General features: G+C 46.6%; 1 protein-coding gene across 2 annotated transcripts in view; it reads left to right on the plus strand.

The window, feature by feature from the left end:
* The window catches only part of SMARCAD1 (SWI/SNF-related, matrix-associated actin-dependent regulator of chromatin, subfamily a, containing DEAD/H box 1), a 337899-nt gene that overhangs the window by 304234 nt on the left and 6681 nt on the right, over positions 1-26984 (plus strand). For both annotated transcript variants that reach the window (XM_063917359.1, XM_063917366.1), the window contains exons 20-21: positions 15846-16034; positions 23226-23344. In XM_063917359.1, the coding sequence (XP_063773429.1) occupies positions 15846-16034; positions 23226-23344 (308 nt within the window). The remainder of the gene's footprint in view (positions 1-15845; positions 16035-23225; positions 23345-26984) is intronic.

The following is a 26984-nucleotide window of genomic DNA, read 5'->3' on the forward strand; positions in this document are numbered from 1 at the left end:
ATGAGGAGGCTTATGTGGTGGCAGAGCAGATGCCGATAAATGTGATGTCGCCCCCTGTGGGGCCGACACCAGAGTGGATGGATAGGTGGAAGGTATAAACAGACAGTGTCAACTCCTTACAAAAAGGCTGGATGACGTAACAGCTGTGGGACAGCCGGCTTCTCAGCCCGCGCCTGCCCAGGCGTCTAAAGGCCATCAGGGGCTCAAAAACACCCGCTCCCTCAGATGGCAGACACAGATGTCGACACGGAGTCTGACTCCAGTGTTGACGAGGTTGAGACATATACACAATCCACTAGGAACATCCGTTACATGATCCCGGCAATAAAAAATGTGTTACACATTTCTGACATTAACCCAAGTACCACTAAAAAAGGGTTTTATGTTTGTGGAGAAAAAGCAGGCAGTGTTTTGTTCCCCCATCAAATGAGTGAATGAAGTTTGAAAAAGCGTGGGTTCCCCCGATAAGAAACTGGTAATTTCTAAAAAGTTACTGATGGCGTACCCTTTCCCGCCAGAGGATAAGTTACGCTGGGATATTTCCCCTAGGGTGGATAAGGCGCTCACACGTTTGTCAAAAAAGGTGGCACTGCCATCTTAGGATACGGCCACTTTGAAGGTACCTGCTGATAAAAAGCAGGAGGCTATCCTGAAGTCTGTATTTACACACTCAGGTACTAGACTGAGACCTGCAGATAGTGCTGCTGCAGCGTGGTCTGTGACCCTGTCAAACAGGGATACTATTTTGCGAACATAAGAGCATATTAAAGACGTCGTCTTATATATGAGGGATGCACAGAGAGATATTTTGCCGGCTGGCATCCAGAATTAATGCAATGTCCATTCTGTCAGGAGGGTATTAGAGACCCGACACTGGACAGGTGATGCTGACTTTAAAAGGCACATAGAGCCTTATAAGGGTGAGGAATTGTTTGGGGATGGTCTCTGGGACCTCGTATCCACAGCAACAGCTGGGAAGAAAATTTTTTACCTCAGGTTTCCTCACAGCCTAAGAAAGCACTGTATTATCAGGTACAGTCCTTTCGGCTTCAGAAAAGCAAGCGGGTCAAAGGCGCTTTCTTTCTGCACAGAGACGAGGGAAGAGGGAAAAAGCTGCACCAGTCAGCCAGTTCCCAGAATCAAAATTCTTCCCCCGCTTCATCTGAGTCCACCGCATGACGCGGGGGCTCCACAGGCGTAGCCAGGTACGGTGGGGGGCCGCCTCAAAAATTTCAGCGATCAGTGGGCTCGCTCACAGGTGGATCCCTGGATCCTTCAAGTAGTATCTCAGGGGTACAAGCTGGAATTCGAGGCGTCTCCCCCCCGCCGTTTCCTCAAATCTGCCTTGCCGACAACTCCCTCAGGCAGGGAGGCTGTGCTAGAGGCAATTCACAAGCTGTATTCCCAGCAGGTGATAGTCAAGGTGCCCCTACTTCAACAAGGACGGGGTTACTATTCCACACTGTTTGTGGTACCGAAACTGGACGGTTCGGTGAGACCCATTTTAAATTTGAAATCCTTTACCACATACATAAAAAAATTCAAGTTCAAGATGGATTCGCTTAGGGCGGTTATTGCAAGCCTGGAGGAGGGGGATTACAAGGATGCTTACCTACATGTCCCCATTTACCATCCTCACCAGGAGTACCTCAGATTTGTGGTACAGGATTGCCATTACCAATTCCAAACACTGCCGTTTGGACTGTCCACGGCACCGAGGGTCTTTACCAAGGTAATGGCAGAAATGATGATACTCCTTCGAAAAAAGGGAGTTTTAATTATCCCGTACTTGGACGATCTCCTTATAAAGGCGAGGTCCAAGGAGCAGTTGTTGGTCGGAGTAGCACTATCTCGGGAAGGGTTACAACAGCACGGATGGATTCTATATATTCCAAAGTCACAGCTGGTTCCTACCACACGCCTACTGTTCCTGGGGATGGTTCTGGACACAGAACAGAAAAAAGTGTTTCTCCCGCAGGAGAAAGCCAAGGAGCTGTCATCTCTAGTCAGAGACCTCCTGAAACCAAAACAGGTATCGGTGCATCACTGCACACGAGTCCTGGGAAAAATGGTAGCTTCTTACGAAGCAAAATTCCATTCGGCAGGTTCCATGCAAGAACCTTTCAGTGGGACCTCTTGGACAAGTGGTCGGGATCGCATCTTCAGATGCATCGGCTGATAACCCTGTCTCCAAGGACCAGGGTATCTCTACTGTGGTGGCTGCAGAGTGCTCATCTTCAAGAGGGCCGCAGATTCGGCATACAGGACTGGGTCCTGGTAACCACGGATGCCAGCCTTCGAGGCTGGGGGGCAGTCACACAGGGAAGAAATTTCCAAGGACTTTGGTCAAGTCAGGAGTCGTCCCTACACATAAATATTCTGGAACTGAGGGCCATTTACAATGCCCTAAGTCTGGCAAGGCCTCTGTTTCAAAACCAGCCGGTACTGATCCAATCAGACAACATCACGGCAGTCGCCCATGTAAACCGACAGGGCGGCACAAGAAGCAGGATGGCGATGGCAGAAGCCACAAGGATTCTCAGATGGGCGGAAAATCACGTCTTAGCACTGTCAGCAGTGTTCATTCCGGGAGTGGACAACTGGGAAGCAGACTTCCTCAGCAGACACGACCTACACCCGGGAGAGTGGGGACTCCATCCAGAAGTCTTCCAACTGTTGGTAAACCGTTGGGAAAGGCCACAGGTGGACATGATGGCGTCCCGCCTAAACAAAAAACGAGATATTGCGCCAGGTCAAGGGACCCTCAGGCAATAGCTGTGGACGCTCTAGTGACACCGTGGGTGTACCAGTTGGTTTATGTATTCCCTCCTCTGCCTCTCATACCAAAGGTACTGAGAATAATAAGAAAACGAGGAGTAAGAACGATACTCGTGGTTCCGGATGGGCCAAGAAGAGCTTGGTACCCAGAACTTCAAGAAATGATATCAGAGGACCCATGGCCTCTACCACTCAGACAGGATCTGCTACAGCAGGGACCCTGTCTGTTCCAAGACTTACCGCGGCTGCGTTTGACGGCATGGCGGTTGAATTCCGGATCCTAAAGGAAAAGGGCATTCCGGAGGAAGTCATTCCTACGCTGATAAAAGCCAGGAAAGAAGTAACCGCAAACCATTATCACCGTATTTGGCGAAAATATGTTGCGTGGTGTGAGGCCAGGAAGGCCCCAACAGAGGAATTTCAGCTGGGTCGTTTTCTGCACTTCCTACAGTCAGGAGTGACTATGGGCCTAAACTTGGGTTCCATTAAGGTCCAGATTTCGGCTCTGTCGATTTTCTTCCAGAAAGAACTGGCTTCACTGCCTGGAGTTCAGACATTTGTAAAGGGAGTGCTACATATTCAGCCCCTTTTTGTGCCTCCTGTGGCACCTTGGGATCTCAACGTGGTGTTTCTTAAAATCACATTGGTTTGAGCCACTTAAAACTGTGGATTTGAAATATCTCACGTGGAAAGTGGTCATGTTATTGGCCTTGGCTTCGGCCAGGCGTGTGTCAGAATTGGCGGCTTTGTCATGTAAAAGCCCTTATCTGATTTTCTATATGGATAGGGCAGAATTGAGGACTCGTCCCCAGTTTCTCCCTAAGGTGGTATCAGCTTTTCACTTGAACCAACCTATTGTAGTGCCTGCGGCTACTAGGGACTTGGAAGATTCCAAGTTACTGGACGTAGTCAGGGCCTTAAAAATTTATATTTCCAGGACGGCTGGAGTCAGGAAAACGGACTCGCTTTTTATCCTGTAGGCACCCAACAAAATAGGTGCTCCTGCTTCTAAGCAGACTATTGCTCGCTGAATTTGTAGCACAATTCAGCTGGAGCATTCTGCGGCTGGATTGCCGCATCCTAAATCAGTAAAAGCCCATTCCACGAGGAAAGTGGGCTCATCTTGGGCGGCTGCCCGAGGGGTCTCGGCTTTACAACTTTGCCGAGCTGCAACTTGGTCAGGGGCAAACACGTTTGCTAAATTCTGCAAATTTATTACCCAGGCTGAGGAGGACCTTGAGTTCTCTCATTCGGTGCTGCAGAGTCACCCGCACTCTCCCGCCCGTTTGGGAGCTTTGGTATAATCCCCATGGTCCTTACGGAGTTCCCAGCATCCACTAGGACGTCAGAGAAAAGAAGATTTTACTCACCGGTAAATCTATTTCTCGTAGTCCGTAGTGGATGCTGGGCGCCCATCCCAAGTGCGGATTGTCTGCAATACTTGTATGTAGTTATTGCCTAACTAAGGGTTATTGTTGAGCCATCTGTTGAGAGGCTCAGTTATATTTCATACTGTTAACTGGGTATAGTATCACGAGTTATACGGTGTGATTGGTGTGGCTGGTATGAGTCTTACCCGGGATTCAAAATCCTTCCTTATTGTGTCAGCTCTTCCGGGCACAGTATCCTAACTGAGGTCTGGAGGAGGGTCATAGTGGGAGGAGCCAGTGCACACCAGATGTACCTAATCTTTCTTTTAGAGTGCCCAGTCTCCTGCGGACCCCGTCTATTCCCCATGGTCCTTACGGAGTTCCCAGCATCCACTACGGACTACGAGAAATAGATTTACCGGTGAGTAAAATCTTATTTTACTAATGAACAGTGGGCTTCTTTAGTAAAACATGTATCAAGTCACGTTAAACAGCCCTTGAAGTCACACCATGCCAGCGGCCGGACTCCGTAGCACGGATAGTCTTTTTAGCTTTCTTTTTCAGCAAAAATGCATCTTAGACTCAATGTAATGTAATAGGACACTCAAGAAACTTCTGCTGATTAAAATGATATGCAGCATGCCTATATTCTGTGTGTGACTGTATTTGCATACAAAATGCTCTGCTACAGTGTTTACCTGGAAAACACTAATGTTTTATTTTGGATGGCGATAGAGCTGCTACTAAACACAGAATATAGGCATGCTGCACATCATTTTATTCAACAGAAGCATTACTATGCGTCTAAGATGCATTTTCGTGGAACAAAAAGCAAAAAAGACGATCAGCGCTACCGACTCCCGCTGCGGCATAGTGTGACTTCAATGACTGTTTAGCGTGACTGCAGCAAGGATGTAAGAGGACACATCTGTTAGATGCATTTACAGCAATAAAAGATGCCCGACATTAGCAGCGCTGCCCGGCAAATGACGTCTCACCCAGAAGCCACATTTATTTGTAAAGCATATTAGCATCGTGCATGCACCTAGAGATCGAGAGGTGCCTGGCGTGAGTAAGCTGTCATTTGCTGGGCAGCTCTGCTAACCTCACGAATGCACAATGGTGATTTTCAAAACACAAATCCCTGGTATTACACTCACTGGTAATGCCATACGCCTCGCTAAGCTCTATACGCCACCCTGCGACAAAACGTGCTGCCTTGCGACCAGGCACACTGCGACTCCGTGATTGGGACAAACCCCATAGACGGTATAGATTAGCGAGGCTCCATCTGTATGTAGAAATTTGTGTACACATTTGACTAGAAGATGGCTATCAATTCAGTAGTACACAAAGTACATATAATGGAATACATACTGTATCCTGGCGGTCAGGTTGCCGATTGTCACATAACTGAGCGGCATCTCGACATTGGAGGTTGTATTTATAGCCCCCCCCCACACACACACACACACCTTCTGGGGGTTGCGGCTGTGGCTAACCCCCCAAGGGGTTTCAGCTAAGGCTAACTCTCAGGGCGGATGTCGGCTAGGGTTAACCCCTACTGCCTAACCCCCCACCCCAGGACCCTAACCCATACTCCAATACGCACCTTCGGGATGCCTGCTCTCAGTGATCTGGCATCGGCTTCCTCAATATTCTCTGGATTCAGACCGCCAGGATGCTAAATCCATACCAATATAACATATATTTAGGTATTTTGTCCAGTAAGGTTTTGCTTTAATGGAAAGTTGTGTGTGTATATATGTATGTATGTATGTATGTATGTATATATATATATATATATATATATGTGTGTGTATATTTATAATGCATATGTGACATGTACTCTTTAGTAACATGGTGCAAAGAGCAGTAATGGTCTGCAGCCAGTTTCACTCAACCCAGAGCTGGATTAAGGGAGGGGCACAGGGGGGTGAGTACCCCCAGGCCTCCCTCTCTCAGGGGGCCCTCCCGTCTGCAGTTGCCCTGACACGAGAAGCAGCTCTCTTTGCAGTTCCCCACACCTCAGCCGTCCTTCACTTCCTCTCTCTGCGCAAACTTGCTGCAGATGGGCCACATTAAGAGGAAGTGGAAACCGGAGCAGAGGAAGGGAGGAGGCGGAACTAGTTAGGAGGACCCAGGAGAGCAGATTCCTTAGCACTGCTGAAGGGCAAGGAAGTGATTAGTGAAAGCAGTAGGTTGGAGTCGTGCTATAAACCTTGGCCGCTGGTGCAGCTCCTGGCTGAAGAACAGAGAGATGAGTGTGTGTATGTATGTGTGTGTGTGTGTGTGTGTGTGTGTATATATATATATATATATATATATATATATGTATTCGCCAGCGACAATGCTTTTGCTGAACTGCATGTTAGCTACAAATAAGCAAATAACTGTTGTCAGTGTATTGAGGGCTAATATCTATTTTCTGCTGTTTTTAATTTGATTGTCTTGCACAACTTTTTTTTAATTGCTACACGTTGCAATGTTTCAGTCTAATGTAGTAGACTAGGGGTCACTGGAATTTGCGCTATACTTTATAATTACGTGTAATGAGTGGTGCTGTAATTGGCTATTGGATTGACCTTCTACATACAAAAAGTAGTTTGTTATTACACTGGGAGGAAAAAATGTCTTCTTTTCTTACGCCTATATGTGATTTGTTCTTAACACACTCTTTTCACTAAGAAGTTAACAATAGAGATTAAAAATCTCCGGTGTGCATGAGGTAGTTAAGTAATTAAGATATAACATACCAACATTAAAAGCTATTAGTGTTCGCTATTTAGGCAGATCTGGTTTCACCTGAAAAGTCTTACACCTTTTTTTATTTTGTTTTTATTTTAGGGGCCGAACTAGGAATTGAATTCTGTAATTAGTGCATTAAACTGTTTTCTATTATAGGTTGAGTCTCTCGTATCCAGGAAATATTTTGGATATAGGATTCTTCCTTATTTCGGAATATCTGCATACCATAATGAGATAACTAGACACAAAACAGTGACCGCACGGAGTGAAAAAATTGTGGGTACCAGCGACCCTTAACTTTGAAAAAAATTGTCCTACTCCACTGTTTCTGGGTCCCATCACATATTGTGGGGGATGAGGGCAGGCAGCAGTTGGGACAGTGTTCGGGTCAGGTGGTATCTTGGGCAGTGCTAGGGGCAGGTAGTATTTGGGGTAAAGGGAGGCACATGGGTAGATAGCAGCTGGGGCAGTACTGGGTGGCAAGAAAGGGGGTTGGTGGAAACAATAGTGGGGTTATGGACGGGACATGGGTAGATAGCAGGTGGGGCATTACTGGGGAGCAAGGAGGGGTTTAGGGACAGAAAGTAATGGGGTTAGGGAGGGGGTAAGGGTAGGTAGCAACTGGGACAGTACTGGGGGCTATCGGCAGGCAGTGCTGGGGTTAGGGAAGGGACTAAGGCTAGATAGCAGCTACTGGGTTTAAAAGTAGTCACTGTTAAAAGGGGGGCTCCTGGAAAAGTAGGTGCGGCCTCGCAACAAGGGGCGGTAGGTTGTAAGTTCTGGTAGGGGGCAGTGAGAGTGTGTGGGGACAGGTCTGATAGGTGATGGTTCACCCAGACTCATGCTCCCTGCGTAACTTCCTGCACTCTGTGTCTCTCGCCGTCCCTCCCCCTCGGTGCCTTTCGGCCTCCCTCCCCCCCCCCCCACCCCCCCGGTGCCTTTCGGCCTCCCGCCCTCGGTGCCTCTCGGCGTCCCCACCCCCCACCCCCCTCTGTGCTTCTCAGCATCCCCCTGTTACCACACACACACCAGCTCACTAACACCCAGCCACAGTCCACTTCTTTGTGGGGACCGGCCAGCCCAGGATGCGGAAACTGGACACCGTGCATGCACATGGTGCAGAGACCGAGAACGCAGAGTCCTAGTGCTGACTACAGTCCACTGTTGAGATAATTTCTAGCTGAACGGGGAGGGCTGTCAGCAGCAGCTGTGTGAACAGTCGGCAGTGCACCCAGACCTCCCACCCCCCCTCAGCTTCAGGAACACTCAGCACCCCCCTTCCCCACCGCGGGAACACTCGGTATTGCCCACCCATTTTGGAAATATGAGTCCCCGGTCCTCAAAAGTGGGTAAAATACACGATATAGTGTGTTTTTGCGATCACTGCATAATGCATTTGTTTCATATACACCGTACACCCATATCTTGAAGATCATTTTATACAATATTTTTAATGATTTGATGCATTAAACAAAGTTTGTGCACAGTGAGCTATCACAAAGCAGAGGTGTCACTATCTCAGTCATGCTGTAAAAATTCCTTATTTCGGAATTTAGGGATATGGGAGACTCAAACTGTGGTATGAAACTGACAGCAATGTTGTGATTACATGCATAATGCAGGACTTCAAGTCATTCATACCACAAATTGTCTTGATATTTTTCTCTGACGTCCTAGTGGATGCTGGGGACTCCGAAAGGACCATGGGGAATAGCGGCTCCGCAGGAGACTGGGCACAAAAGTAAAAGCTTTAAGACTACCTGGTGTGCACTGGCTCCTCCCCCTATGACCCTCCTCCAAGCCTCAGTTAGATTTTTGTGCCCGAACGAGAAGGGTGCAGTCTAGGTGGCTCTCCTGAGCTGCTTAGAAAAAAGTTTAGTTTTAGGTTTTTTATTTTCAGTGAGACCTGCTGGCAACAGGCTCACTGCATCGAGGGACTAAGGGGAGAAGAAGCGAACTCACCTGCGTGCAGAGTGGATTGGGCTTCTTAGGCTACTGGACATTAGCTCCAGAGGGACGATCACAGGCCCAGCCATGGATGGGTCCCAGAGCCGCGCTGCCGTCCCCCTTACAGAGCCAGAAGAGCAGAAGAGGTCCGGAAAAATCGGCGGCAGAAGACGTCCTGTCTTCAATAAGGTAGCGCACAGCACCGCAGCTGTGCGCCATTGCTCTCAGCACACTTCACACTCCGGTCACTGAGGGTGCAGGGCGCTGGGTGGGGGCGCCCTGAGACGCAATATAAACACCTTAGGGGGCAAAAAATGCATCACATATAGCTCCTGGGCTATATGGATGCATTTAACTCATGCCTGTTTTTCCATAAAAAAGCGGGAGAACGGCCGCCGAGAAGGGGGCGGAGCCTATCTCCTCAGCACACTGGCGCCATTTTTCCTCACAGCTCCGTTGGAGGGAAGCTCCCTGACTCTCCCCTGCAGTCCTGCACTACAGAAACAGGGTAAAACAAGAGAGGGGGGGCACTAAATTGGCAGATAAATCTATACAGCAGCTATATAAGGGAAAAACACTTATAAAAGGTTATCCCTATATATATATAGCGCTCTGGTGTGTGCTGGCAAACTCTCCCTCTGTCTCCCCAAAGGGCTAGTGGGGTCCTGTCCTCTATCAGAGCATTCCCTGTGTGTGTGCTGTGTGTCGGTACGTTGTGTCGACATGTATGAGGAGGAAAATGGTATGGAGGCGGAGCAATTGCCTGTATTAGTGATGTCACCCCCTAGGGAGTCGACACCTGACTGGATGGTCTTATGGAAGGAATTACGTGATAGTGTCAGCACTTTACAAAAGACTGTTGACGACATGAGACAGCCGGCAAATCAGTTATTACCTGTACAGGCGTCTCAAACACCGTCAGGGGCTCTAAAGCGCCCGTTACCTCAGGTGGTCGACACAGACCCAGACACGGACACTGACTCCAGTGTCGACGGTGAGGAAACAAACGTATTTTCCAGTAGGGCCACACGTTACATGATCACGGCAATGAAGGAGGTTTTGAACATTTCTGATACTACAAGTACCACAAAAAAGGGTATTATGTGGAGTGTGAAAAAACTACCCGTAGTTTTTCCTGAATTAGATGAATTTAAATGAGGTGTGTGATGAAGCGTGGGTTTCCCCCGATAAAAAACTGCTAATTTCTAAAAAATTATTGGCATTATACCCTTTCCCGCCAGAGGTTAGGGCGCGTTGGGAAACACCCCCTAGGGTGGATAAGGCGCTCACACGCTTATCAAAACAAGTGGCGTTACCATCTCCTGATACGGCCGCCCTCAAGGAACCAGCTGATAGGAAGCTGGAAAATATCCTAAAAAGTATATACACACATACTGGTATTATACTGCGACCAGCAATCGCCTCAGCCTGGATGTGCAGTGCTGGGGTGGCTTGGTCGGATTCCCTGACTGAAAATATTGATACCCTGGACAGGGACAATATATTATTGACTATAGAGCATTTAAAGGATGCATTTCTATATATGAGAGATGCACAGAGGGATATTTGCACTCTGGCATCAAGAGTAAGTGCGCTGTCCATTTCTGCCAGAAGAGGGTTATGGACGCGACAGTGGTCAGGTGATGCGGATTCCAAACGGCATATGGAAGTATTGCCGTATAAAGGGGAGGAGTTATTTGGGGTCGGTCTATCGGACCTGGTGGCCACGGCAACGGCTGGGAAATCCACCTTTTTCCCCAGGTCACCTCTCAGCAGAAAAAGACACCGTCTATTCAGGCTCAGTCCTTTCGTCCCCATAAGGGCAAGCGGGCAAAAGGCCACTCGTATCTGCCCCGGGGCAGAGGAAGGGGAAAAAGACTGCAGCAGACAGCCTCTTCCCAGGAACAGAAGCCCTCCCCCGCTTCTGCCAAGTCCTCAGCATGACGCTGGGGCCTTACAAGCGGACTCAGGCACGGTGGGGGCCCGTCTCAAGAATTTCAGCGCGCAGTGGGCTCACTCGCAAGTGGACCCTGGATCCTGCAGGTAGTATCTCAGGGGTACAAATTGGAATTCGAGACGTTTCCCCCTCGCCGGTTCCTGAAGTCTGCTTTACCAACGTCTCCCCCCGACAGGGAGGCGGTATTGGAAGCCATTCACAAGCTGTATTCCCAGCAGGTGATAATCAAGGTACCCCTCCTACAACAGGGAAAGGGGTATTATTCCACGCTGTTTGTGGTACCGAAGCCGGACGGCTCGGTGAGACCTATTTTAAATCTGAAATCCTTGAACACTTACATACAAAGGTTCAAATTCAAGATGGAATCACTCAGAGCAGTGATAGCGAACCTGGAAGAAGGGGACTATATGGTGTCTCTGGACATCAAGGATGCTTACCTCCATGTCCCAATTTGCCCTTCTCACCAAGGGTACCTCAGGTTTGTGGTACAGAACTGTCACTATCAGTTTCAGACGCTGCCGTTTGGATTGTCCACGGCACCCCGGGTCTTTACCAAGGTAATGGCCGAAATGATGATTCTTCTTCGAAGAAAAGGCGTCTTAATTATCCCTTACTTGGACGATCTCCTGATAAGGGCAAGGTCCAGAGAACAGTTAGAGGTCGGAGTAGCACTATCTCAAGTATTACTACGACAGCACGGATGGATTCTAAATATTCCAAAATCGCAGCTGATTCCGACGACACGTCTGCTGTTCCTAGGGATGATTCTGGACACAGTACAGAAAAAGGTGTTTCTCCCGGAGGAGAAAGCCAGGGAGTTATCCGACCTAGTCAGGAACCTCCTAAAACCAGGCCAAGTGTCAGTGCATCAATGCACAAGGGTCCTGGGAAAAATGGTGGCTTCTTACGAAGCGATTCCATTCGGCAGATTCCACGCAAGAACTTTTCAGTGGGATCTGCTGGACAAATGGTCCGGATCGCATCTTCAAATGCATCAGCGGATAACCCGGTCTCCAAGGACAAGGGTGTCTCTCCTGTGGTGGTTGCAGAGTGCTCATCTTCTAGAGGGCCGCAGATTCGGCATTCAGGACTGGGTCCTGGTGACCACGGATGCCAGCCTGAGAGGCTGGGGAGCAGTCACACAGGGAAGAAATTTCCAGGGCTTGTGGTCAAGCATGGAAACGTCACTTCACATAAATATCCTGGAACTAAGGGCCATTTACAATGCCCTAAGTCAGGCAAGGCCCCTGCTTCAGGGTCAGCCGGTGCTGATCCAGTCGGACAACATCACGGCAGTCGCCCACGTAAACAAACAGGGTGGCACAAGAAGCAGGAGGGCAATGACGGAAGTTGCAAGGATTCTTCGCTGGGCGGAAAATCATGTGATAGCACTGTCAGCAGTGTTCATTCCGGGAGTGGACAACTGGGAAGCATACTTCCTCAGCAGACACGATCTCCACCCGGGGGAGTGGGGACTTCACCCAGAAGTCTTCCACATGATTGTGAACCGTTGGGAAAAACCAAAGGTGTACATGATGGCGTCCCGCCTCAACAAAAAACTGGACAGATATTGCACCAGGTCAAGGGACCCTCAGGCAATAGCTGTGGACGCTCTGGTAACACCGTGGGTGTACCAGTCAGTGTATGTGTTCCCTCCTCTGCCTCTCATACCCAAGGTACTGAGAATCATAAGAAGGAGAGGAGTAAGGACTATACTCGTGGCTCCGGATTGGCCAAGAAGGACTTGGTACCCGGAACTTCAAGAGATGCTCATGGAAGACCCGTGGCCTCTACCTCTAAGAAAGGACCTGCTCCAGCAGGGACCATGTCTGTTCCAAGACTTACCGCGGCTGCGTTTGACGGCATGGCGGTTGAACGCCGGATCCTGAAGGAAAAAGGCATTCCGGATGAAGTCATCCCTACCCTGATCAAAGCCAGGAAGGATGTAACTGTGCAACATTATCACCGTATTTGGCGTAAATATGTTGCGTGGTGTGAGGCCAGGAAGGCCCCTACAGAGGAATTTCAACTGGGTCGTTTCCTGCATTTCCTGCAAACAGGACTGTCTATGGGCCTAAAATTAGGGTCCATTAAGGTTCAAATTTCGGCCCTGTCAATATTCTTCCAAAAAGAACTAGCTTCAGTTCCTGAAGTCCAGACGTTTGTCAAGGGGGTACTGCATATACAGCCTCCTTTTGTGCCTCCAGTGGCACCTTGGGATCTCAATGTAGTTTTGGGGTTCCTAAAATCACATTGGTTTGAACCACTCACCACTGTGGACTTAAAATATCTCCTCACATGGAAAGTGGTAATGCTGTTAGCCCTGGCCTCAGCCAGGCGTGTCTCAGAATTGGCGGCTTTATCCTATAAAAGCCCTTACCTAATTTTTCATACGGACAGGGCAGAATTGAGGACTCGTCCTCAATTTCTCCCTAAGGTGGTTTCAGCATTTCACTTAAACCAGCCTATTGTGGTGCCTGCGGCTACTAGGGACTTGGAGGATTCCAAGTTGCTGGACGTAGTCAGGGCCCTGAAAATATATGTTTCCAGGACGGCTGGAGTCAGAAAATCTGACTCGCTGTTTATCCTGTATGCACCCAACAAGCTGGGTGCTCCTGCTTCTAAGCAGACTATTGCTCGTTGGATTTGTAGTACAATTCAGCTTGCACATTCTGTAGCGGGCCTGCCACAGCCAAAATCTGTAAAAGCCCATTCCACACGGAAAGTGGGCTCATCTTGGGCGGCTGCCCGAGGGGGTCTCGGCTTTACAACTTTGCCGAGCAGCTACTTGGTCAGGGGCAAACACGTTTGCTAAATTCTACAAATTTGATACCCTGGCTGAGGAGGACCTGGAGTTCTCTCATTCGGTGCTGCAGAGTCATCCGCACTCTCCCGCCCGTTTGGGAGCTTTGGTATAATCCCCATGGTCCTTTCGGAGTCCCCAGCATCCACTAGGACGTCAGAGAAAATAAGAATTTACTTACCGATAATTCTATTTCTCATAGTCCGTAGTGGATGCTGGGCGCCCATCCCAAGTGCGGATTGTCTGCAATACTTGTACATAGTTATTGTTACAAAAAATCGGGTTATTATTGTTGTGAGCCATCTTTTCAGAGGCTCCTCTGTTATCATGCTGTTAACTGGGTTCAGATCACAAGTTGTACGGTGTGATTGGTGTGGCTGGTATGAGTCTTACCCGGGATTCAAAATCCTTCCTTATTGTGTACGCTCGTCCGGGCACAGTATCCTAACTGAGGCTTGGAGGAGGGTCATAGGGGGAGGAGCCAGTGCACACCAGGTAGTCTTAAAGTTTTTACTTTTGTGCCCAGTCTCCTGCGGAGCCGCTATTCCCCATGGTCCTTTCGGAGTCCCCAGCATCCACTAATGGACTATGAGAAATAGAATTATCGGTAAGTAAATTCTTATTATTTGCATTGACTATTTTTACTTTAGCATGCTGATGATTTATTGGACAGTAATTTAATACGTTAGTTGACTATAATCTATTGAGCGCCGTAGAATGTAAATTTAATTTAATGATCCTGCTTCATTGTCTTATCACACGAAATCACGAAATGACAATAATATAATTTTGCTAGCAGGTTTTCCAGTCTCAAGCCACACTTTGTATTGTTTAAAATATGCCTTTATTTTAATATTTCTTAAGAATTATATAGTGATATAGTCATTAATTGTTCAAAATGTTTCTCTCATTGGTCAGAACAAACCAGATGTATTTGACCAGATTTTTCCCAGTAACCAATATTCTGTTGAAGGAACATTTTAAAAAAAAAAAAAAATATTAGCCACAAAATTAATATTTTAAGTAAAATTAGTATTTTAAGTAAAATGGTTGAGATTACCAGCTTGGTCAAAATACACATTGTGGATGCATTGCTATTCTCAAGGTGCAACTGAAGGTACAAATTTCTTTACAAGAATGTTTTATTTATCTTGTGGATATATGGTATTTCAACATACACAAGTCTTCACCTATCTATCTATCCCTCTCCCTTCCTCGATAGATGGAAGTGTACTGAAGACAGGTGATGTGTGATCAAATTTTTTTTTTTTTTTTTATACAATTCTCTTACTCATCCTTCTCCATAGGTATCCGGCTGGTAAGTCGATAGTCAATAGGTTGACCATTATTGGTCGACATGGACAACATAGGAAAAAAGTTGATCCAGTAAGATAGTCACATTTTTATTTTATTTTTTACTTTACCATCCACGTGGACTACGATTGCCAAACGTAGCTCCTTGCCCACGCAAGGTGATGCAGTGCACTAATTGGGGATCCTGGTCATGTTACGCAAAAAATGTTACCAAAAAGTTCAAAAATGTCACGTTGGTTTTTTTTTTTATGTGTCGACCTGTTCCGTGTTAACCATTTTATGTGTTGACCTTTTTCCCCAAGTCGACCAATAGTGGTCGACATAATTCATATCGACCCATTGATCCATAACCGCTCCAGCAAAAAGAAAAAGGGTACTACCTCTGACATTCTACATATGAAGGATTTTTGATGTTTGACCTCTTTAATGTCCACCTTTAGTAAAGAGGTATATGTAAATTGTATACATGTTAAGGTAGGTTCAGTTAGTTGTGGGTTCAGGAGCAGTTTAACAGAGGGGGCCTGTGTGCAGACTCTGGATGGGCCCACTCCTCTCTGTGGCACAGTAAACACTGACATTTGTCTACTGTGCATGTGCAGGTCTCCAGAAACATGGCTGTCGCCATGCTCTGGTGATTAATCACTACTGCACAAGCGCGGTAGCCAGTCTCCCGGTGATTTGCCACGGTTGCAGCGCCAACATGGGACTCTGGAAAGGTAAGCAATCAAACAAGGGTGCAGTGTTTACAGTGTGAGTTAAGCCTCTGTGCTTTAAGTTGCATAATGTAGATTTGAGGGTTTTTATTCCCCACTTTTAATATGTGCCTAAATACATATTATAAGCTCTGGTGAATACTATCCTTTATATATCAATACATTTTATATATAGTTTTGTTTTGATTTACTTATTTAAATTCATATTTGTTTAGGAGCCAACTCATTGTGAAGCCAATCCTGATCTTATCTTTGAGGACATGGAAGTTATGACGGATTTTGAACTGCACAGGCTCTGCTCAGAATTTTCAAGCCTCTCTCAGTTTAAACTTGAAAAGGAGCTGATGTTAGACTCTGGGAAATTTGAAATGTTGGAACAGATGTTGTCTGATATTAAAAAAAAGGTATTATTCAGTGGAAATAATAAATGATTGCCACCGCTTACCTTTTAAGATTAATTTCTTGTATTGACTTGATAAAGTACTTGTCAGTTACATGTCTTGACCACAAATTAACTGGCCATACTGAATACTGTTTTCTTAAATTGTCTGTGCTGTAAATACAAGCATTTTGTTAGACTAACAACGAAGCACATGCATTGTAATTTCATCTAACTTTTATTTTCTTTACATATCTATCTACTGAACTGATTTTGTTGGGGTTTTCACTGAACTGTTCATTGGAATACTCAGTGATGTAGGCTATGAATCATCTCACTATCGTGTTAATTGGCTAATTAGCAAACAAAATAAAAAATGCGAGGACAACTTTCGGCCCAAAAATAGAATGCAGTAATGGAGTAAAATCATCATCTTGCTAACATGTTAATTGGCTAATTAGCAAACAGAATCATCAGTGTACTGAATTGTCTCTGTCGTCGTGCCACAGAGCAGGTAATGAGTGGACCAGAGCAACACTTGAGTAATTTGGCGGGGGTGCAAAAGCACACATGGCTAATGGGGCACCCCCTGTCATTTAGGAATATTATTGTTATATTTTATTCAAGTGGAGTAATATAGTGTGCAAAGACGCATTCTGGTAAGGGGGGAGGGGGTGTCAAGGGGGCACCAGTCAGTGTCGTGGGGTGCTGTGTGCTGAGGGAACTAATTATTTTTGCCCGTCGCCTGCATGTCCCTTACTGCAGTGCTGCTGACTCAAGCGGACGGCAGCCTACTTGTGGCTTCTGGCTGGCTGCTCAACTGGCTGAACTAGTTACCAGACTAAAACCTTCTAGACAGCTTGGGAAAGTAGGGTAGAACTTTTATTCCCCTTTAATAATAAAACTGAAGACTTCTTCATATGTGTAACATTGCAGCACTGTTGAAAGATTTTGTTGTAGCCAGTAAATTAGAAAACTTATTAGAAGGTAATTGCAAATGTTTGAATTTTGAATATTGAAATATAAAGCCTATGGGGGTGATCTGGTCAGTGGATTTAACAAACATAGGGGCTAATTTTTATAGGGGCAGAATTTTTACGATGGCTCTGCGGGCGCATGTGCAGTGCCCGTCCTGCGCATACGCCCGTACTTTCTGCGGGGGGGACGCAGAAAAAGCGATCGCCTCTGCCTGCCAATCAGGCAGATGTGGGGGAGGGGAGACGGAGCGTGGATGGGGCGACCCAAACGATTGGCGGACGTGGACGAACAGAGGCGATCAGGGACGCGGTTGCGGCGGCTGCGTGACGTCACATGCAGCCGTCACGACAGGTAAAATGGCAACGGGACTACTGCACCCGCAACTAAGCTGCGCTGGCAGGAGTCGTCTTTAGTTTCTGCTGACCAGCAGAAATTGCAGAACGATTGCAATTTCTGCTTGTCGAAGGGGCAGGCGCCGGTCAGTATGCTGGGCGACCTTGCCCCCAGCATGCGAGCAAAAGGATAGCAAATTCTGCTGATTAGCAGAATTTGCTATCCTTACTGAATTAGCCCCTTAGTTGGCAGTAGTTATTGTTTGATGGTAATATTGGTTTGTAATTCACTATATTTCTCTTACGTCCTAGAGGATGCTGGGGTCCACATTAGTACCATGGGGTATAGATGGGTCCACTAGGAGCCATTGGCACTTTAAGTGTTTGAGAGTGTGGGCTGGCTCCTCCCTCTATGCCCCTCCTACCAGACTCAGTTTAGAAAATGTGCCCGGAGGTGCCAGTCACAGCTAGGGGAGTTCTCCTGAGTTATCCTAGTAAAATGTTTTAGAGTTTTTTGTTTTACAGGGAGGCTGCTGGCAACAGCCTCCCTGCAGCGAGGGACTGAGGGGGGATAGGAGTGTCCGCCCTGCGGGGTCTGCACCACTGTCTCCGCTGACTGGACACTGAGCTCCAGAGGGGTCTGATCGTTCTCCGCCACAGGGGACTGCTCGCCCCAGCAGCATGCCGCCACCCCCTTGCAGAGCTGAAGAATAGGTGACGAGTGAGACACTGACCCCCCTGGCAAGCGGGGGGTCGGTGTGAAGATGGTGGCAACAGGGTAGGAGCCCGGGGATGGCTCAGCTGTACATGGTGCGGCTCTGTGAGGGGCGCCCTGAGCCAGCGCTACACCCTACACTGGTCCAGAAGCCTGTTGGGGTCCCAGGATCTCAGCCAGCACTAAATTCTTAGGCCAGTATAAGCAGAAGAAGAGCGGGAAGACAGTGCAATTTTGGGGGCGGAGCTTCTCTTCAGACCGGACCCAGCAGCGCTTCAGCGCCATTTTCCTGCCTGTACAGCGCTGACCAGGAAAGAAGGTCCCTCCACAGCAACTCCAGCTATCTATAAACGGTACCAGGGGGTTGTAGAAGGGGGGAGGCTGCAATACGACTGTGTATCCCATTAAGGTGCACAGTCAGCGCTGACAAGGGGTCTCCCTTTGGTAAAGGCGCTGTGTGTGGGTTGGCTCCAATCTGTGTCTCTCTTGCCATTCTTGGGGGGGAAAACTCTCTGCCCTCACCTGTGTGTGTGTGGAGTGTTTGGTGGTCTCCTTTAACCATGTCCAGGGACACTGTGTCATATGCTGCAGAGGATGTGTCCTCACAAGATGATCCCATTCCATGTAATCAGGATAGCACAGATTTCAGCAAGGGAGCCTGAATGGTTTTCCTCTATTAAATCTTGGATTACTCAGATTTCTGACAGGGTTGCGAGTAATGAGTCTGCAACTCCGGTATTACAGAACTCCATGGCAGTATGGCCCGATTCTGGTACCTCAGGATACCCCGCTATATACCCCCAAAAAGGTGCGCTTGTTAACATCATGCAAGATGACACGGATACCGACTCTGATACCACAGACGGTAATGGGGATGTGTTGCGGGGGTCTGCCTCTCTTGCGAATGGGGTGCAATTAATGATAGAGGCTATCAGGGATGTGTTGAATATAAATAATACCACACCTGAGCAGGTTGAGGAGGCTTTTTTCACTGAACATAAGAAAGCCTTGCTAACCTTCCCTGCGTTAAAGGAATTGAATGCTATATTTGAGAAAGCATGGGAAAACCTGGAGAAAAAATTCCAGATCCCTAAAAGGGGACAAATGGGAAAATCCGCCGATTGTTGACACATCTGTGTCCAGACTCTCAAAAAAAGTGGTTTTACCTGTTCCAGGATCTACTGCCTTAAAGGAGCCGGCTGATAGAAAAATTGATAATGCACTTAAATCAATGTACACTGCTTCAGGGGCCATATTACGTCCCACTATTGCTAGTGGATGGATTGCAAGGGCTATAGTAAAGTGGTCGGCTACCATACTAGAGGATTTGGATACGATGGGTAGAGGGGATGTTGAATTGTTTTTGCGTAACATTCACGATTCAGCAGGTTTTATGGTAGAATCCATGAAAGACGTGGGTTCCATGGCTGCGGGGATCTCTTCCATGTCTGTTTCAGCTCGTCGAGACTGTGGCTGCGCCAGTGGTCGGCCGACGCGGATTCCAGGAAAAGTGTGGAGTCTCTACCCTACACAGGTCAGGCTCTCTTTGGATGCGTGGATATCCATGGCTACAGCGGGTAAGTTTCCGTTTCTTCCCTCAGCTGCTCCTGCACCGAAGAAATACTTCTCTTCATCAGCATCTCAGTCCTTTCGACCGAACAGGCCTAGAAAGGCCAGAGCGTCCAATACCTTCTTTAGGGGAGGTCGAGTTAAGTCCAAGAAACCTGCCGCTGCAGGTTCCCAGGGACAAAAGCCTGCTTCAGGTACGCCAAAGTCCTCAGCATGACGGTGGACCGTGCAGCCTGGAGATGGGGCCAGTGGGAGCCAGACTCGGACAACTCAGTCACGTCTGGGTATCGTCCGGCCTGGATCCCTGGGTGATAGATATTGTATTCCAGGGATACAGGCTGGAATTTCAAAGTCTCCCTCCTCATCGTTTTTTCAAATCAGGCTTACCAACTCTGTTGGCAGACAGCACTGTACTACAGGGCGCTGTCCAAAAACTGGTGGAGGCACAGGTCATTGTGTCAGTACCACCTCAGATGCAGAACAAAGGTTACTATTCGAACCTTTTTGTGGTACCGAAACCAGATGGTTCGGTCAGGCCCATTCTGAACCTGAAATCGTTGAACCCCTTTCTAAAGGAGTTCAAGATGAAGTCTCTCAGGGCGGTGATACCAGGTCTGGAAGAGGGAGAATTCCTGGTATCACTGGATATCAAGGATGCGTACCTCCACATTCCAATCTGGCTGCCGCATCAGGCTTATCTCTGCTTCGCATTGCTGGACTGTCATTTCCAGTTCCAGGACCTGCCATTCGGCCTCTCCACAGCACCAAGGGTGTTTACCAAGGTGATGGCGGAAATGATGGTTCTCCTCCGCAAACAGGGTGTGAACATCATTCCATATCTGGACGATCTGCTGGTAAAAGCATCGTCCAAGGAGAAGCTGTTGCAATCCATTGTTCTCACAACACGCCTCCTCAGGAGTCATGGTTGGATTCTAAACCTTCCAAAGTCACATTTGGAACCAACCCAGAGGTTGTCCTTTCTGGGAATGATCCTGGATACGGAAGTGCAAAAGGTGTTTCTTCCGCAGGAAAAGGTGTTGGTGATACAAGCTAAGTTCCGGGATGTCCTGAAGCCAACCCGGGTGTCGGTTCATCAATGCATTCGCCTATTGGGAAAGATGGTGGCCTCTTACGAGGCTCTCCAGTACGGGGAGGTTCCACGCTCGGACATTCCAACTGGATCTCCTGGACAAGTGGTCAGGATCTCATCTCCACATGCACCAGAGAATTTGTCTGTCGCCAAAGGCCAGGATCTCACTCCTCTGGTGGCTCCAGTTGCCTCACCTTCCGGAGGGCTGCAGGTTCGGGATTCAGGACTGGGTCCTTCTAACCACAGATGCGAGCCTTCTGGGCTGGGGAGCAGTCACTCAAGGAGTAACCTTCCAAGGAAGGTGGTCAAGCCTGGAAGCTGGCCTGCCCATCAACATCCTGGAACTGAGAGCCGCCTACAACGTTTTTTTTTTCAGGCGGCCCCTCTTCTAAGAAATTGTGCCATTCAAGTACAGTCGGACAACGTAACAACAGTGGCTTACATAAACAGACAAGGCAGAACGAAGAGCAGAGCAGCAATGTCAGAGGTCACAAGAATACTCCTCTGGACAGAAAAGCACGCGTTGGCGCTGTCAGTCATCTTCATTCCGGGAGTAGACAACTGGGAAGCAGACTTCCTCAGCAGACACGATCTCCTTTCAGGGGAGTGGGGTCTCCATCTGGAGGTGTTCATGGAAATAACAGACCTTTGGGGTTTACCCCAAATAGACATGATGGCCTCTCGTCTCAACAAGAAGCTTTGGCGTTATTGATCCAGGTCAAGGGACCCACAGGCAGTGGCCGTGGATGCCCTGGTGTCTCCGTGGGTTTTCCATGTAGTGTACGTGTTTCCACCACTCCCACTCATCTCAAGAATCCTAAAGCTCATAAGGAGAACGAGGGTTCAAGCAATCTTTATTGCCCCAGAATGGCCAAGAAGGGCTTGGTACACGGATCTTCTGAATCTACTGCAAGAAGAGCCGAGGCCTCTTCCTCTTCGGGAGGACCTGCTGAAGCAGGGGCCATTCGCCTATCAAGACTTACCGCGGCTACGTTTGACGGCATAGAAGTTGAGCGCCTGATACTTGCTCGAAAGGGCATTCCGAAGAAGGTCATTCCTACCCTGATATACGCTAGGAAAGGCGTAACGTCTAAACATTACTAAGAAATATGTCTCTTGGTGTAAGTCCAAGAAGTTTCCTACGGTGGAGTTTCTCCTCTTCCTGCAAACAGGAATTGATATGGGCCTGAGGCTAGGATCTGTGAAGATCCAGATTTCGGCCCTATTTTCTTTCAAAAACAATTGGCTGCCCTCCCTGAGGTTCAGACTTTTTTGAAGGGAGTTCTGCACATCCATCCTTCCTTTGTACTGCCTACGGCGCCTTGGGACCTTAACGTGGTGTTGCTGTTCCTCCAATCGGATTGGTTTGAACCCCTACAGGAGGTAGAGTTCAAGTTTCTTACATGGAAGGCGGTCATGTTGTTGGCCTTAGCTTCTGCTAGACGTGTGTCCGAGCTGGGGGCTTTATCTTGTAAAAGCCCTTACTTGATCTTCCACGAAGATAGAGCTGAGCTCCGGACACGTCAGCAGTTTCTTCCGAAGGTTGTGTCGGCATTTCATATCAACCAACCTATTGTGGTGCCAGTGGCTACTGACTCCTCAATTACGTCAAAGTCCTTGGATGTTGTAAGGGCTCTGAAAATATATGTGAAGAGAACTTCTCGTCACAGAAAGTCGGACTCTCTGTTTGTCCTATATGATCCCAAGAAAATTGGGTGTCCTGCATCTAAGCAGACGATCTCTCGCTGGATCAGGTTCACTATCCAGCACGCTTATTCTACGGCAGGACTGGTGTCCAAAATATGTTAAGGCCCACTCTACTCATAAGGTGGGGTCTTCCTGTGCGGCTGTGCAACTTTGCCGAGCTGCAACTTGGTCAGGGTCGAACACGTTTGCAAAGTTTTACAAATCCGATACTTTGACTGAACTTCAGATCATCAGAGGCCAATCAGTTCTGCAGGAGCCTCCACGCTCTCCCTCCCGTTCTGGGAGCTTTGGTACATCCCCATGGTACTAATGTGGACCCCACCATCCTCTAGGATGTAAGAGATAATATGATTTTAATCACCTACCGGTAAATCCTTTTCTCGTAGTCCGTAGAGGATGCTGGGCGTCCGCCCAGCGCTTCTTTATCCTGCAGTGGTTGTTTGATTCAGTACTGCCTGGTTCCTCGGTAAGTTCTGCGTTCTGTACTGTTTCAGTACTGTTTCAGCTGTTGCTGAATTTTTGCCGGATTTGCCTTGTTTTGTGAGCTGGTATGAATCTTGCCACTATCTGTGTATTTCCTTCTCTCAAAGTATGTCATCTCCTCGGGCACAGTTTCTAGACTGAGTCTGGTAGGAGGGGCATAGAGGGAGGAGCCGGCCCACACTGTTAAACTCTTAAAGTGCCAATGGCTCTTGGTGGACCCGTCTATACGCCATGGTACTAATATGGACCCCAGCATCCTCTACAGACTACGAGAAAAGGATTTACCGGTATGTAATTAAAATCCTGTTTTTTTTTTCATGTTTGCTGTTTTTTTTGTTATAGGGTGAGAGAGTTGTATTATTCAGCCAATTCACCATGATGTTGGATATTTTAGAGGTTTTCCTGAAGCACCACCAGCATAGATATGTCCGACTGGACGGGAAGACTCAAATATCAGATAGGTGCGTATAAATGATGCAATATCACTGTATATTGGTTTATTTTTTTCCCTTTGTCATTTAATTACATAACAATGTTTTTTTGTGACCAACAATGTAAAACAGCTTCCATATCGATAAACATTTGAAATGTCGATAGACAAATTTATATATTTGTGTAGATTGAAAAGTTTTCTTTGAAAGATAAATTAATGTCACTTTGTGGATCTTTTGGTTATATATAGGTCCATATACCCCACAATGTTAATTAATCTCTTCCTCTTATATGGATTATTCAAAAAGTCCCCTGCAGTAAGCCCTGTCCCTGGCTGCAGGTCTCCTCTGCCTCCGTGGGAGGCCTGAGAGGGACAACATTTCCAACACTTAATGTAGATAAGTACGTAACAAATTCTCTTTTATTTCATGTGAAAACACACTGTCATATTGCTTGGCACACATTCTGTGCGAGGAGACTTGGTTAGCACACAGTCACTGCAGAAAGCCTTTAAACTCCCTGTATAACCAGTATACTAACTATGTACAGTGTTAGGCATTCCTTACTTAATTTAATTACTCAAAGTGTAGAGTAAACCTATATCTTTTTAGAACAGTCTGTCTTTATTCTTTTGAATCTTTGGCAAGTCAAAGGTTTCTTTCTTGGTATTGTAAGACGAGAGAAATTTTCACTTGGATACATACTGTAGATTCAAGGACTCCAGTAATATAAATGTCACGTTGGGATAAATGATGTTCGCATGTGACAACTCTAAATGGTATCTTCATAACTGGCGCTTTTGTGATCTCTCGTCTTCTTTTTATAATGTCTACGTAACTTATGTTATAAACAGAATAAGTCGCTTTGATTGGTCTTCATATACTATATGTAGATGCATGGGTTATGTAATTATCTCATAGAAATAAATAATCTCTATCTTTCCTTTGAAAAAAAGTGGAAATATATACGTTATTTGCACAGAAGAAAAGCAGCTAAAAAATAGTCAAGTGCTATAAAACTTGATAATAAATATGTAGACAAAGAAATAGATAGGATTTCTGCGCTCCACTGTTGGATATACAATGCAGGGTATTTAACAGGAGATAATAAAGTACTCGGTTGCAAATAAACCAATACTCCCCTATGCAGACAACATAATAATCGTTCTTCAAATTTAGACTTTACAGAGATGGTATTCCATGCCAGAAGACTTCAATCCCAATAGGGAGTTCTCTCAACGGGATACATGCAAAGAAAAAAATAATACATATAGTGTGAGACCGTTAGGATAGTCTGACTAAAAGGGAAAAAAACCTGTCCCTTATTCTTTATTTTTAATGGAATATAAGGTTGATGTTCCTTTGTCCGAAATTTCTATGGGGTGGTGGTGATAAATGTATTCATACTGGGTCACCACTTTGTGTTCAAATCCAGATAAAAGATTCTCACTTTGTTTCTTACATAAAAACACGAAGACAAATCATATAAAGGTATCTTTAAAATAGATGCTCTCATCAATCTTACTACTTATATCTTTGTGGCCCGCACATCAAGGTATCTTTGGCACCATATCCAGTTCTCATCCGATATGAATCATCGCAAAGAATGGGTGGATAATTAAAATAAAATATTTTTTTTAATAAAATACAGTATGAACAATAAAAAGTGGTATAAAACCAACAACAGGTATCCAGTTTCTGATCGGGAACAGATGGTATTGAACCACTGCATGCACCCCACGTAGAATTTTATTGTCCCGGGAAAAGGTCTTACCAAGAGGTGCAGATGATGAGAGTTCCAAAAAGTCCCTGGAAATTGCCTGTAAAACACCGCACCAATGTGTTTCGACCAGAGGTCTTTTTCAAGGTGGTGTTTTTCCTAAGTCCTAGAAGCATATTTATGCCATATGGAGTCCGGCCCCTAATGTCATTGGCTGATTGAAAAACACGCTGTATACATAAAAAAACACATTTAAAATCATATGTTATACTTCCCATTCGTTTTCCATTATGACTATTCTTCTATAGTGATAATATATGCATTACAGTGTTTTAAACAACTAGTTTTATTAAAAGGAAGGGAAAAAGAAACCTTTCCGTTTTCCTGTTTGTACCTTGTTGTCATAACAACCCTTTTAGGAGCCAATCGCCAATAAGATCACATTAAAAACTAGAGGAGCACTTTAGTCTCTTGCAACTAGGTCTCGGTTCCCTTGGAGATCGTGTATCTCCAACCAATGTGGGGGCTACACGTCACTCTCATGAAACACCGCAGCGGAAGTTCCTTTGTTGCCGGGGTAACCTAATGTTTAATGTCCTGTGGATGTCTACTTCCGCCAGAAAACTCCAGTAGATCTGAGGATAACCTCTATTGCCTGAGTTTGCGTTCCCCCGTTAGTTTGTGCAACTCCAGACCAATGCGGGAGTTGCACGCCACTCCTATACATCCAATAGAGGGTGTGCCTTTGTTGTCAAGGCAACCCAGAGTTTAACTGACGGTTCATTAAGCTAAACGCCGCAAGCAAATTTACTGGTTGCCATGGAAACCCGATGGTGTGTTAACAGAACTCTTTGTGCTCTTTAGTAGTGTTTTTTTATGGTACAGTCCGACCCTACTTATTGAGTGTAAAATAAACCAATAAGACCAGCCCTTTTGTTGCACCAATAGCTTGCAGTTATAATCAGACATGTGGATACACATTGGTTCCTATAAGGAAACCGGGTTCTCTTAATTAGAATGTGCTATCCTATTTTTGGATTTTAAGTAGCCTTATAATTTTTCTTGCTAAATGTGAAACACCTAAATAAAACTATTGTGGTTAATTAGAAAACAAAACTGTAAAAAAGTAAAAAATGTACCTTAGAGTAAATTATAGGAACCATTTCAACTTGAAATCTACATTTAATCCAAAAGGGACTAAAGTTTTGGCATCATATATGTATTTCTCTTACGTCCTAGAGGATGCTGGGGACTCCGTAAGGACCATGGGGTATAGACGGGCTCTGCAGGAGATAGGGCACCTAAAAAGAACTTTGACTATGGGTGTGCACTTGCTCCTCCCTCTATGCCCCTCCTCCAGACCTCTGTTAGATCTTGTGCCCAGAGGAGAAAGGGTACAATGCTCTCCAGAGTTTTCTGTTTTAAAGAATTTTGTTAGGTTTTTTATTTTCAGCAAAGTGCTCACCTGCTGGAGGGTCGCCGGTTCGGGATTCAGGACTGGATCCTGGTTACCACGGACGCGAGCCTCCGAGGATGGGGAGCGGTCACACAGGGAAAAAACTTTCAGGGACTTTGGTCAGACCAGGAGTCCTGTCTACACATCAATGTGTTGGAACTCAGGGCCATTTACAACGGCCTTCGACAAGCGGAGAGTCTTCTTCGAAACCTACCGGTTCTGATTCAATCAGACAATGTCACAGCAGTGGCTCATGTGAACCGCCAAGGCGGGACAAGAAGCAGAGTCGCGATGGCGGAAACCACCAGGATTCTTCGCTGGGCGGAAAATCATGTAAGCGCTCTGTCGGCTGTCTTCATTCCGGGAGTGGACAACTGGGAAGCAGACTTCCTCAGCAGACACGATCTCCATCCAGGAGAGTGGGGACTTCATCAAGAAGTCTTTGCAGACATAACACGTCTTTGGGGAACTCCTCAAATATACATGATGGCGTC

The sequence above is a fragment of the Pseudophryne corroboree genome, chromosome 1 (genome assembly GCF_028390025.1).
Source record: "Pseudophryne corroboree isolate aPseCor3 chromosome 1, aPseCor3.hap2, whole genome shotgun sequence".
In the NCBI taxonomy this organism is placed as follows: Eukaryota; Metazoa; Chordata; class Amphibia; order Anura; family Myobatrachidae; genus Pseudophryne; species Pseudophryne corroboree.